The following is a 14,612-nucleotide window of genomic DNA, read 5'->3' as shown; positions in this document are numbered from 1 at the left end:
TGTTTTGAAATTATGACCTGTTAAATTGATGTTTTGGTAATACTCAAATCTGTGAGGACCTGCTTCCTTTTTGAAAGGATACAGAATTCAGCTGAACTGAATTCAGGTATTTTCTCACAATCATTCGACGTGTGAAAATTTCTGAACCCTTGTTGTTTATAAACAAGCAAGCATGTGTACAACTAATTTTATTAAAAATTTAACAATAATTACATGTGATGAGTACAACAAACTTATTATATATAGCTGATATCCTATACATAAATTCCAACAGTTCACAAGAACACCACCTTTTACAAGCTGCACATTATTTTATTAATGCAACAGATTACTTTCACCTATTTAAAAAAGTATCCCCAGAGGGTGACAGTAAACCATCTAATTCTTTATCTGAAAACCATGCATCATTCCTTTATGTGGAAATCCAGCTGAAAACCTTCACTTTTCTGTGCACTAACTGTGGTTTTGTAACATAATATTTCAATTGCCATTTTCAGTGAGAATATGCTGGCCAACAGAAGAAGACACCCTGCACTTTGTCAGAAGGCAGAGGGCATAACATTCTCATCTGACCAGCAGGCCCTCCCAGTCACCCAGTCACTACAAATGGCTGGTCAGATCACTAAAATGTTAGGAGGAAATGAGGTAATTCAACTGAATTAAAATGACAAAAGATGGAGAGACATAAATGAATTAAAAGATTATGTCAGAACAACCCACGAGCCACGGCAGTAAATATATGCTGCACAGTAACTTCCTTTCTCCCTTTGGAAGTGGTATCAGGGTTTAATGACACAATGAAACTACATCAATCGGCATTTCAGCATGGAGCTTGTTGATGGGTGTTGGTGTAGCAGTGAAAGAATGATCGAAAAACTTGTCACTGGCTCAGCTGAAGAAAATTGGGGACTACAGACCAATATACCAACAGAGGAGAAAGTATGGTGTGCTGTGCTAATGTGAGTGGGAGGCCCAGAGTTCAAAACATAATTAAAATTTAAACACTTGTTCCCCACCGTATGTTGGAGATGCTGAGTCAGAGAAAGGCACAGCAGAAAGAAAGAATCCCTGCTCTCAACACGTGTCGCAGCTCATATCCCCACAATAGACCTGGATGCAAGGCCTGTCTCGTACATCCTCAAACTATCACCTACTCCCATCCAGTCACAAGCATCACCTAACCCATCACATGCAGTCATGTGATCAAGTTAAGCTGCAACCACTGTGCTACATTCTACATGAGCATGACAACTAGTAAGATGTCTATATGCATGAATGGTCACCAACAAACAGTGCCCAAGAAACAGTTGGAACACAAAATGCTGAGCACACCGCCCAACACAACGCTCTTCATTTCAATGACTGCTTTACAGCGTGAGCCATCTGGATTCTTCCCACCAACACCAGTTTTTCTGAATTGTGCAGGTGGGAACTCTCCCTGCAATATATTCTACATTCCTCTAGCGCTCCTGCCCTCAACCTTCATTAGCCTTAATCCTCATCTTCTAGGCCCTTTCCTGTTCCCATTATAGTACTACACAGTCCTCTATACCTCTCTCCTTTTCAGCTAACCTACCCACCCTCCGTCTAACCTCCCGACTGCACCTAGCTTCCTACCCTCTCTCCACCGCATCCCTATATGCTCCCACAAGCAGCACTTCACTGTCCCCCACCCCTACCCTACCCTACTATCCCTCCCCCACCCCACCCCAGCCTCCTCCCTAACCCCACATCTGGTTGCGTCTCCCACCATGCACAGCTGCTTGCAGTGTGGCCTCAGCAGCCAGAGACTCTGTGTGTGTGTGTGTGTGTGTGTGTGTGTGTGTGTGTGTGTAGGCCTTGTTGGCAAACGCTCATTTTCTAACAGTCCTCTTGTGCCTATCTGAGACTCAGCATCTGTCATATGGTGAGTAGCAACTACCCTTTTCATAATACTGTTACATTTCATCCTAGATTTTCCACTGTTCCGATTGATTACCATTCCAAGAAATTTTGCACATTCTTTAGTACAGGTTGTATGCATAAAAATCCCCCTAAGATTGGGGGTGGAGGTATGTGGAATGGAGGCAGGCAGAAGATCAAATCACTGATCATCCAACTTGTGGCCTCACCTTCACAGGTAGTACATTAATTGGCCTCACCGTCACAGCTAGATTAATAATATGAAATGTGAAATCTATGCAAGACTGTAAACATTCAGCTATCACTACCCTAAAAATATGATGTGGTATCTGAACCCTGAAAGTTGTCTTTACGACCAATGTAAGCATGTTTGACAATAAATGTTTAACCATAGGGGCTTACCACTTATGCCGTGTAAACCTTCTCTACCTTTGATAATGATCTCCATATGGCGAGAAAGCTAGTCCACAAGTTTCCTCAGGTATCCCAAATTTAAGCAAGTCACTCATTAGCGATTAGAACCTATAAAGCTATCAAGTGGCAGGAATTTTGACCCCTAATTTCACATGCTGTTCCAAACCGTCCCTGACATTTTCTATGGGATTAAGATCGGCACCAGATTCCAAATTTCGATTGCATAAATTCTCTCTACAGTGTTCACACACTGAAAACTAGTTGAAGTGGACTTGCATTCTGTATAGTAGCAATTCCATTTGTGTTCAAAACTGATTGTCAATGACAAGGTGTGACACTCGCCTTCCTCCCAGTCATTTTAGTAGCCTTTTATGATCACGGCTCTTGCACTGTGTTACATGGCTGCAATTGGTACACTGTTTCTTATTGACACATGGCACAGTCTGCGATGATACACCAATAAATTGGGAACTTCGTTCACGTTGTAGTCTTGGGCACAACCGAGCACATTGCTTCTTTAGACTATTCTGCCATCTCCACATCAACCTATCTTTCTGTGCTGATCCCATGCAATTAAAATACACAGCACTTGACTGTCATGAATTACATCAGTGGTATGGCAGGTGGGGCCACATGACTGCTTGGTAACACTACAACACTCCAAAGCAAACATTGTGCTCTTACGGGAGCAATGCCCTCCAAGGATATCCTTGATTTTCTCAAGAGACTTTGTAATGTCTCAAAGTGAATAGCTATCTGGGAATAAGGTTTTCTGTAATGATATACAACTGATTAGTAGTGTTATTAGAGAGTGTAGGGTTAAGATAAGCAAGGTGACTGGAATAGCTGTTGCAGTTCTGTTGGACACTGTGTGCATTTTTACAAGGGGAGGAGGGACCGGAAGACACAAAAATTTGTTTCATAATTAAATGTGAGTCAATTCCGTTTATTGTGAAGGACTGTTGCCAATCTGTATACCTCTAAATGTTGGACGATCTGGGGCCATTGCGGTTACTAAAGAAGAAATCAAAGGGTTAGACGGATTCAGCAACCCCAATGGCCCCAGATCCATCTGCCCCTCTGAGTTATAATTCCTTCATTTTTGTTATGGGCTTTAGCTCCAGAAGGGAATGTCTGGGTGGGTTTCTGGAGCTGAACATGGACTGTTCAAGAGCCTATTGCCTGTACCTCTTTCAGTCACATCGTATCACCAGGGCAAGCAGTGATGCTGGTTTGCAGTGTGGATCTGAGGGACCATATCTGATTAGCTGGAAATTGTTATAAGATAGGTTTGTGTGTGACAAAATTTAGTCATTTGGCAAGCTCAGTATGAAACAAAGAAGCCATTATCGGTTATGAGTCATGAGGGAACTACAGCCAGAGAGAACCTGGAGAGTAGAGGGGGTGGAAGTTTGAACGACATTAATGCAGCATGGGTTAATAAATGCTGCACTGGCCGAGTACTTCATTGGAATCATTCAAATGTTCACAAATGTTTTGAGCCACCTGGGAGACAGGAAGAAGGAACGATCAAGAATATCCTATTCTGGACATCTGCTCCTGCTTCAGCGGCAAAAGCTACAAACATTAAAAGGAATAAAATTCTACAGTATTATAGCTAGTCATCTATGTTAAATGTAATATGGCTGCAACTGAAGTAAGCATATTGAATGATCTTTGTATTTGATATCTTACCTTCATGCAAACACATAACAGGCTGTCCAGTTGGGGTCGTAAAAATTTTGGGGAAGATTCACTCATATCAATGAAACATTTTAACAATGAATCATCTTCCTGTTTCTGTATACTTTCAACTGTGACCTGAAATTTCAGAAAAACAACATAATTAATGGGAATTATATAGTTCTGCTGTTAAATGAGAAAATAATGTAGTTTTCCCCAAATAATGTTAACAAAACTGAATTACCCTACAACGAAGTACATACAAAAATTTCATTTTGTGCATGCGGTGCCCCACATCTTGCCAATATTTGAAAAAATTCATTTCAAAGCTGTCAGCACCCACTGATACAATAATTCTTTATTAAGAACCACTTTCAATCATTAATTGTTTTCAAGGATTATTTATTACGCATGAAAGGTAATGTTCTTACTGAGGTTAAATAAAATAAGAATCATCCTGTGTTGCTGTTGCCAACAATTAAGTGCATCAATATCTAAAATCTGCAAACCACTCTGAAGTGCATGATAGAGGGTATGTCACATGGTACCAGTTATTAGAGCTTTCCCCCACTCCATTCACATATGGATTGTAGGTAGAATTGAGTGCTCAAATGCCTCTATGTGTGCTATAATTAATCTAACCTTGTCTTTGCGATCCCTATAGGGGCAATGTATAAGGGGTTGTAATTTATTCCTAGATTCATCACTTTCAGCTGGTTCTAAAAACTTACATAAGGTTTCATGGGTTAGTATGTGTTATCTTCATGTAGCTGACTCCTCCCTTGTGTCTAAGAAACCTGCAAACACTTGTTGTTGCCTTCTTTGTATACCTTCAATATCCCTGTTAGTCCGATTTGGTGGGTTGGTTGATTAAAGGGATGAAATTACTAGGTCATCAGTCCCTTTGTTCTCGAACTGACAGGTCAATATGACTGTAGATCAGAAAGGCTACCATGCAAAACCCAGGGGAACAGAACCCCGAGCTCTACTGATGTCAGTGAAGCTAAAGTAAGGGACACAACAATAGAGAGACAGAGAAAGAAAGGTAAGCAAGGTGCCCCATCGAGGGGCAGCTGGAAGCCCCTGAAGGCAAGTGCAAAGAGGGGACATACATCTCCCAGCCCCTGCCACTTACCAGAGGTACTCTACTCTCAGTTCGCCTTGAAAAGACTAGCAGCAGAAAGAGCAGGTAGGGTGAGGACCAGGCTGGATCATGGACCACCTAGCCCAGACACCTGCAGCCCAGTCTGAGCGGCAAAGGCAACAGTGTTTTCACCAACCCCTCAATGGGCCAATATGGTTAAGCAGCCCTCCCTTCAAGGGACTGGAGGTCTGTTTCCGGAACACCAGTCTCAGGAGTGTGTTTACTGGTAGCCAGTTTGGTCAAGCTATCAGCTAGTGCAATCTCCTGGATATATGCTATTCATGGAGAAAAATTGGCAGCAGAGGGCCTCAGGATGAACCGAGTCATTTGGACTTTGTGACAGGTCAAGACGGAACTATGGCCATGGGACACACCACAGAGGTGTACAAGAGTGGGTCCAGAGGAGAGGAGGAAGAGTAAACCTCTGGAGTTCAGAGAGGATGGACTGGATGCAATTTGCCATCATAATCCCTGATCGGGACCCCCATTGCGGATGATGGATTACCGTGTTCCGAAAGAGGAGACAGTAGTTCGGATGCTTAGGGGAGCTGCAAACTTGGGCAACATAACTGACAAGCTGCTGTTGGCGTCTGATCCACAATGGAGGGATCCCTGCCTTCACAAGTAAGCTGTTCACAGGACGCATTCAAATGGTTCCTGTTCTAGGTCGAACCCTGAAGCGGATCCAGAATCCACAACACTAAGTGATGCTGAACAATATGTCAGACCTCATAATCGAGGCGGGATTGTATCAGGGCTTTGTAAAGCTGCAGAAGGGTAGTGCGATCTGTACTCAACCTGTTGTTACTTAGGCAGCAATGTGTATTAAGGTGCAGTCAGCACTTTACCTCAAGCTGGTGAAGAAGGGGAATCATTGTCCACAGAATCTAAGACTAGTCCGAAAAAGCAATAGTTCTCCACAACATTAAGTAGTTGGTCGTCGTGGTAAAGTTCTGGTTGTGGGTGAATGGTATGACATCAACAGAAGTAAATGACGCGAGTCTTGGCGGTGAAAAATTAAAAGCCAAGGGTGATAGACCATGTCTGCACCTTTCGTATGGCATCTTGTAGTTAATGTCCAGCGACACCCACCCTAGAGGAGCAACAGTAGAGGCAAAAGTCATCAGCAGACAAGAAAGGTGATACTGACAACACCTCAAGTGCTGCTAGACCATTGACAGCTAACGGAGGGAGAGGGGTACTCAATACAGAGCCCTGCGGGACCTCATTCTCTTGGATTTGGAGGTACTGTGTGAAGGACCAACTCGAATCCTAAACATACGGTGTGACAGGCACTTCTGGATAAAAATCGAGAGTGAACCGTAGGGACCCCACTTACATAGGGTAGCAAGAATGTAGTGTCACCATGTGGTGTCATAAGCCTTTTGCCGGTTGAAGAAGACAGCTATAAGGTGTTTACATCCAGGCAAAAGCTGTTAGGATGCAGACTCCAGCTAAACTGGATTATCAGTAGTGGAATGGCCTTGGCAGATACCATCCTGGGGCAGAACCAGAAGACCCTGAGACTCAAGCAGCCAAGATAGCCGCCAGCTCAGCATGTGTTCACACAACTTACAGAGAACGTTGGTGAGACTTATTGGCCGATAACTGTCCATCTCTAGAGGGTGCTTACCCAGTTTCAGTGCTGGCACAATGATGCTTTCTCACCATTGTGATGAAAACTCACCCTCATTCCATATGTGGTTAATGATGGCAAGAGTATGACACTTACAATCCGCTGGTAGTTGCTTTATCATTTGGCTGTGGATACAGTCTGGGCCTGGGGCTGTATAAGGACAGTGGGCTAGGATACTGATGAATTCCCACACACTGAATGGAGCATTATATGGCTCCAAGTGGCACGTAGTGAAAGATAATTGTTTTCACTCCGACTGCCGTTTTGGGACATGAAAGGCAGGTTAATAATTCTTAGAAGCCGAGGCTTGAGCATAGTGCAGAGCAAAATGTTCAGCACCAGCATCTGGGTCAAAGTAGACAGTGCCACTCGAGGTAAAGTACCATGTACACCTGCAGGTGTCCAGTATTCTTAGACATCTGATCTTAGCCCAAACCTGAGGATGAATAGTACACGGTACGATGGTTGAAACATACTGTTTCCACTTCTGACTTCGTATTAGGTGCTGGACCTGGGCACAGAGCCACTTAAAGGAAATGAGGTGCAATATCCAAGGGTGCCACTTTTCGTGTTGGAGAGCCCACCTACAATCCTGAATAGCCTTTGCGATTTCCAAGAACCACCAAGGTACTGTCCACTGGGACAGGCCTGAGGAACAGGGAATCGCTAAATCAGGTGCTGAAAGAATGGCTGTAATCTTATTCCGGACTGCCTCATTGATATCGTCAACTGGGGGGGGGGGGAGGGGGAGGGGGGGGGGGAGCCAAGGTCGACAGCAGAGGCAAAACATCCCAGTCAGTGCTGTTGAGAGCCCATCTGGGCAGGCGTCCAGGGGAGTGACACCAAGGGAGAGACAAGATCAGGAAGTGGTCAATACCACACAGGTCATCATGGAGCCTCCAGTAGATGGATTGGAAAAGACAAGGGCTGCAAATGGAAAGATCAATGGCCGAGAAGTTTCCGTGTGCAACACAGAAGTAAGTGAGTACCAATACTCAAGGCGGTAAGGTCAAGTTACGACAGTAAATTTTTGAGGTCTTTACTGTTGCCAGTGACCATGGTTCCACCCCACAAAGGGTTATGGGCATTGAAATCACTGAAGATTAGGAAATGTGGAGGGGAGCTGAGAAACCAATGCAAACAGTACCATCTGAGACACTTCACCATCAGGAGGGAGGTAAACACTGTTGATGGTGATAACCTGAAATACACTTACCCAAACAGCCACAGCCTCCCAAAGGTGTATTGAGAAGCACAAGTTTACTATGTAGACTGTCTTGAACATAGATGGGCGGTGAGAGAGCCATGGCCCCGAATCCACCTGCATGAATGTGGGCAGAGCTGAGAGCAGCTGACCTCTATCTGATAGTTTGTATTGCAAAGACCAGATGACTACGTGCATCCAAGGCGTAAGCATAGCCATTGCAATGTACCTGACTGAGTATATTGTGTTATGGTACAGTGTGTGGTGTATTTGAAATGGCTAATCAAAGCTATGCAGTAAAGCAGCATTCTATTTTATAGTTCGTCTCTAGTTGGGGTGTGATTACTTGTTCACTGAAAGTGAAGGAGGAGCATAATGTTTGATGTATGTTAAAATATTAGCCATAAAAAAGTACAATTAAAATGTCACTAAAGAACACATCACTTGGAAGTGTACAAGTTGAGATATAACTTAATCATCTTAATGATCTACGCAAGGAAGGATTATACTGTTCTACCTACATACAATATAAATTACAGTGCATGATAAACAAAATTTTCCTTTGAAACGACAAATTCGTTAATTTCTTACAAAGGAATGTGATGCCACCTCTTCTGGTTCACAGGAACTATCCACTTCTACTTCACTACAGGATAAACTACTACTAACAGCGACAAACATGTCACCACTGGTTGCACGCGATCTATCCTTTCTTAACACCGTCTGTGCCTTTGTAAAAATTTCGGCAGAATTTATCTCTGGCTTCAGCCAGCTTCCCGTACCTATAACTATTTCAGCTTCGGTGCTTTCTATCAGCGCTTGAAGTTCCAATACTTTACCAATGCAGCTTCGACAGTTTTTAATTACAATACCAATTGCTGCTTGGTCCCAGCATGTCCTGACTTTGCCCCGCATCCTTTGAGGCTGTTGCCCTTTCTGTACTTGCCCGAGGCCATCTAACCTAAAACAACCACCCAGTCCACACCACACAACCCCTGCTACCCGTGTAGCCACCTGCTTTGTGTAGTGGGCTCCAGACCTACCCAGCGGAAGCCGAAGCCCCACCACCCTATGGCGCAAACCGAGGAATCTGCAGCCCACACGGTCGCAGAACAGTCTTAGCCTCTGATTCAGACCCGCCACTCGGCTCTGTACCAAAGGTTCGCAGTTAGTCCTGTCAACGGTGCTGCAGATGGTGAGCTCTGCTTTCATCCCGCTAGCGAGACTGGCAGTCTTCATCAAATCAGATAGCCGCCAGAAGCCAGAGAGGATTTCCTCTGATCCATAGCGACACACATCATTGGTGCTGACATGAGCGACCACCCGCAGATGGGTGCACCCTGTACCTTTCATGGCATCCGGAAGGACCCTTTCCACATCTGGAATGACTGCCCCCGGTATGCACACGGAGTGCACATTCGTTTTCTTCCACTCTCTTGCTGCCATATCCCTAAGGGGCCCCATTACGCGCCTGACGTTGGAGCTCCCAACTACCAGTAAGCTGACTCTCTGCGACCGCCCGGATCTTTCAGACTGAGGGACAACCTCTGGAACAGGACAAGCAGCCATGTCCGGCCGAAGATCAGTATCAGCCGGAGACAGAGCTCCCTATCTCGTTACCATTCGTTTGCCGAGACTGTATCGAGACTCTCTTGGGGAGTCAGTTACTGATATGTCACCCAGCTCGTTACAAGCGAGCTGTGCCCATCACGGGGCAGAGGATGCCATTTTGATCAAAACTGACCCACTTCTTATTTTGGAAATGGCTGCCAATTCCCCAAACTTGTCTTCTAAGTTCTCCAAAAAGAACAAGGGCTTTGTGGCCACACACACACACACACACACACACACACACACACACACACACACACACACACACACACAGAGAGAGAGAGACAGAGAGAGAGACAGAGAGAGAGAGAGAGAGAGAGAGAGAGAGAGAGAGAGAGATATTACACCTGCAATTACCATAATTTCCATTTTTTATATTGAACTTTCCTGCCCACATGCCCACTATGTTTGTGTTGCATTGACAACCATTACTACTCATGCCATAAACAACATCCCTACTCCTTGAAAATACATTAAAATGTACACCAATTCCATCACATTTCCACCCATACTGAGAATGAAGGACCTTCTCAGCTCAGCAAAACAGTTCAAGATACATAAATCTTATCCATAAAATTTGGCTACAGCAACGTACTGATTGAAGAATGCAACCTAAACTCGTCAACCAACTCTGAAAACTTTAATCAATATGGCAGATAATTTGAGCTGATTATAAAGCAATTGCCCTCAGATTAACATAGAAAATGACCTTAGATCAAACCAAACTCTGAAATATGAATTGTATACACATTAATCTCAGATTATGTGGTCATCTCACAGGATCATTTTTGACTGTTTAAAGTTTGTGGAACAAATCAAGTTCAACTACAGTTGCTAGATCACAACCTAGAGGCGTTACAACACAATGCACTTGTTTTGCACAAATACAAGTTAAAAGGAGGAAATGAGGTGGTTAATAACACAAAAAATGATAAGTAAATATATGAATATGCCACACTTCCTACAGAGGTTAAACAAAATTTTAGGTCTGTAGGATTAGGTTATGAAGTTATTGGCTATGTTAGTAATGGCTGTAGATAACTGACCTCATAACAATTCTTACTAATGACTAAATGTGATGAGTTTAAGGTGTTTTATGAACACTTTGCTGCAGTGTAACAGACAGAAATTTGAGACATTTGCAGTGAAAAATTAAGTAGATTAAGCTCAACAGCAGCTAGTAATGACTGAACACCTCTTACAAAAATATTCTCTTGGCCTGAACAGCAGTAACTATACAATTCATATTAATCTTTTGCATTGTCATTATAAGGGTTGAAAATTGAAATAAACTGAGGCTTGAGGTCTTCAACCAGCTTCTGCCAAAAGGCCTGATTAAAATTATTACTTCCAGTTATAAGCACATGTAATTTACAAGGATACACACTGTAATAATAAAATTATACCGTCATGCATGAATACTTTCTTGTACTTTTCTTAATATTGTCATACCATGGTTTCAAACATTTCCAGTCACAATTTGACATTATATTCTATGAATCAAAGTCAACAGCAACATCTTTCCATATCATTCCTTTGTGGGCCATAGTAACTATCACTTTTATTTTGCCTTGTGTTGTCTACATAACGATTCAATATAATTTCCAGCAGCAAATCTTTTTCGGCTGGGGAGAAGTTTGAAGAGTGCACCTTTGTTAGCTTACTTTTCGCCAGCTTTGTAACATGACACCCTTGACAATAAATAAAGTGTATCGACACTGTACGATTAACATCTGGGGTCAATAATCAATTGTAGCAGTGTTGTGAAGTGTGTTTTGTGCTAATTTGTATCAACACTGCATCTCCTTCAGTGGATCCAAGTTTTGTGTTACGTAATGAAGCAGAGTCAAACTGAGTTTAGTTTCTGAACTAAGTTTAAAACTGACCTCCAGTCAGAAATGTTAATATGACGATTAAGCATTGAACTGCGTGAAGCAGTAAGTGAACATCCGACTCTCCAAGACACATTTCTATATGTAAAAGAATGTATATACACTATACAGAGACAGAACAGCACTGCAATTAAATATTGTGAACTAGTGGTACCAAGCCAATTTTTGAAACAAATTACAGGAATATTTCATGACTTAATTAGTAATCTTCACCTGTATCATAGCTGGCAATAAATCTGAGAAGTTTTTCTGAATTGCAATTTCTTTTTCATGAAGTATGATGAAGGCCGAAACTGCTCTGACTGCCTGGAAACGAACCTAGAAAAGTACAAAATAAAAAATAAGTAGCAAATTCATGGAATATTGCCCAATGTTATGAAACACACCACACTTTACCTCATAGTTAGCAGTGTCCATCAATGACCTCTGTAGCATTTGTTTGATGAGTTCTAAATAGTTTGCTTGTTGGTTTCCAAATACCCCAGGGACAGAACTGTAAAAAGAAAATTGAAACGAGTTATTTAACTTAAAATTTTTCACTCTGTTGTCAACATATCAACAAAATAGTCTGTTCTAATAAAACTACTATAGGAAAGGTATGACACATACATTCACCATCCTTGGTACACAAGAGCTGCAACTGTGTAAAAATACTGACCAACACCAAATTCAAGATTCCAATAATCATAAAATACAGTGATACAGGTAACTCCCAATTACTCTTTATATGAATGTCATTCTTTCACAAATCAGTTTCACTAACACCATAATTTACAAATACAACTTTTCATCCATTAACAGCCCATGCCATTTCTACCATAAACTGAAGATATAAACTCTGTAAACAAATCTACAATCATGTTTGGTATTTTATTCAGAAATTTCCATCTTGGTCACATACATTATACAATTCACAATGACTGACAGCGGCTTACTGCCATCATCAGATCACTGAAAGTATTCCGATACAGTTATCAAAATATGTATAGGTCTGTGTACAGATTGTATGAACATGACATTGTTATCAAAATACTTTTGATGATCTGATGAAAGTAAGCTGAAATTAGTAATTGTGAATTGTATAGCATATGTCATCAACACGGACATTTATAAATCAGATGTTATTTATATTTAGTCTTTCAGCTATCTATCTGCATTAATTTGTAAAAACTTGAAGCAGTGTCAATGATTAACAAATACTGTACAAACACAACAGAAAAATAAGGCAATAACCATATAAACACAATGCAGCATATATGTTACCTAACTAAGGCAATAACATATTTAAACTAGAAGCTGTATTCAGTTACTTGAAACATGATCTCTTTCATGCACTACATTACTCACCAAATTTTCAATTCTTTACAGTCGCTGAGAAGTACATTTTGAACTATAATAAAATTATTTCAATAAAATCAGTCTTGATTGCTTACATGTTAATTGTTTCATTCAGTGACTTGTTTCGATCTCTTATAGGATTATCAGAGCATTTTATTCTGCGAAAAAGGAGTACACGTTCTTAGAGGTCAAACGACTTTAGTCTTAAAAATAAAACAACATAGAAGTATGGATGACACACCCTTGGTGACAGCAGGAGATGGTGGTGTGGAGCAGGCCATTCTGGAGGTGTGAAGGATACTGCTGAATGAGGATTAGTCGCTAACAGTTTAATATGAAACTTCTGCCCACCACCTCTGACATAAGGTCACTAATAACCAATGGTTGTGCGAAATGCCTTTTTAAAAATATACAATTACTAGCAGTTTGGTCATAGAATGAACAGCTAAGGATGTTTTGAGGTGCATTATAAAAAGTTCAGAAGCAGAGAAGAAGGCTTTATCCAATGGCATGGGTTTATTTAAATGTTGGGGCAAACCATCTTCACTATGCTTACATCGGCCCTAAGTCCCTGGAGAGCACCAGCTTATGTATAAATGAGTCCATGTCATTGGATAATGATTTCTTCTACGCTTTTGAGCTAAGCACATCTTTTACATAACATTTTAAAACAACCTCAGTTGTTCATTCTATGACCAGAGTTATAACAACTACGTATTTTTATAAATAGATTGCACAGAATGTAGATGAGTCACACAACCACTGGCTATTAGTGACATTATGCTGGAGGAGGTGGGTGGAACTATTGCTAATAAGACTACTTAGTGACAGCCTTATTCAGCAGTATTCTTCATTCCTCTCCAGTGGCTTGCTTCGTATCACCAGCTCTTGCTGTTACCAAGGGCGTATAGGCAATACTTTTATATTATTTTATTTTTATAATTATATTCAACTCCTCTGAATTCTAAGAGTGTGTATTCCTCTTTTTCATAGTGTAAAATGGTCAGATGATCCTATAAAAGACTGAAACAAGTCACCACATGAAATAAATTATTTATATGCAATCTAGATGACTTATTGAATTACAGTTTATCAATAGCTGTTTTTTCCATGGACAATTTTACAAAAAATTCTTGTCTTTGGAAATGTCTACATGTGTTCATCATAGCTTTTATGGACTCCTCAGTCTAATCTTGAACTTGACTTATGAATTTTTAGTTCTGGATATAGGAAATTATAGCAGGTGTTACATTTGATGAGTAAGTTCACTGACGCAAGACATTATTTTCAGCAACAAATTTTTGAGTCCTTTTGCTTAATGCACCAGTGTTATGTTGCAGGAAAGGAACAACATCCCAAGAGATAAAGGTCCAGATTCATGCTAGCAAACATTTTAGCACTTTGACAATTATTTATTTACTGTCCCAATACAAGAATGATGTACTTACACAATGACCGTTATTGAAAAAGATGAAAAGAATTTTTCTCACCCTGGAAAGGAAAATTTAGATTTATATCCTGTCAACCAACAAGGACTTGCACAGGTTCATGTTAGGGAGGGTATGGGGAAACTAGTTTGCATCCTTTTGAGACATGCTGTCCTAACAACTGCCTTAAACAACTTTGAGAAAACAGAGACTAAATCTGGATGGCGCGCCAGGGATTTGAACCACCACCCTTCCAGATGGGAACAAGTCCATTACCACTGTGGCACATCACTTGGTGCTATCAGGCAATAGAACTTGCCTACAAGTTAAAAAAAAAAAAACTGCAAAAATGAAACTAGTA

At 41.3% G+C, this 14,612-nt stretch overlaps 1 protein-coding gene across 1 annotated transcript in view; it reads right to left on the bottom strand.

Moving 5' to 3' along the window:
- Nucleotides 1-14,612, bottom strand: part of LOC126162845 (importin-5) — a 164,262-nt gene that overhangs the window by 132,775 nt on the left and 16,875 nt on the right. The window contains 3 exon segments of the mRNA XM_049919608.1: nucleotides 4,012-4,137; nucleotides 11,700-11,804; nucleotides 11,883-11,979. Of these exon segments, the coding sequence (XP_049775565.1) occupies nucleotides 4,012-4,137; nucleotides 11,700-11,804; nucleotides 11,883-11,979 (328 nt within the window).

The sequence above is a fragment of the Schistocerca cancellata genome, chromosome 2 (genome assembly GCF_023864275.1).
Source record: "Schistocerca cancellata isolate TAMUIC-IGC-003103 chromosome 2, iqSchCanc2.1, whole genome shotgun sequence".
Taxonomy (NCBI): Eukaryota; Metazoa; Arthropoda; class Insecta; order Orthoptera; family Acrididae; genus Schistocerca; species Schistocerca cancellata.
This window is presented reverse-complemented; position numbering and strand designations above follow the sequence as displayed.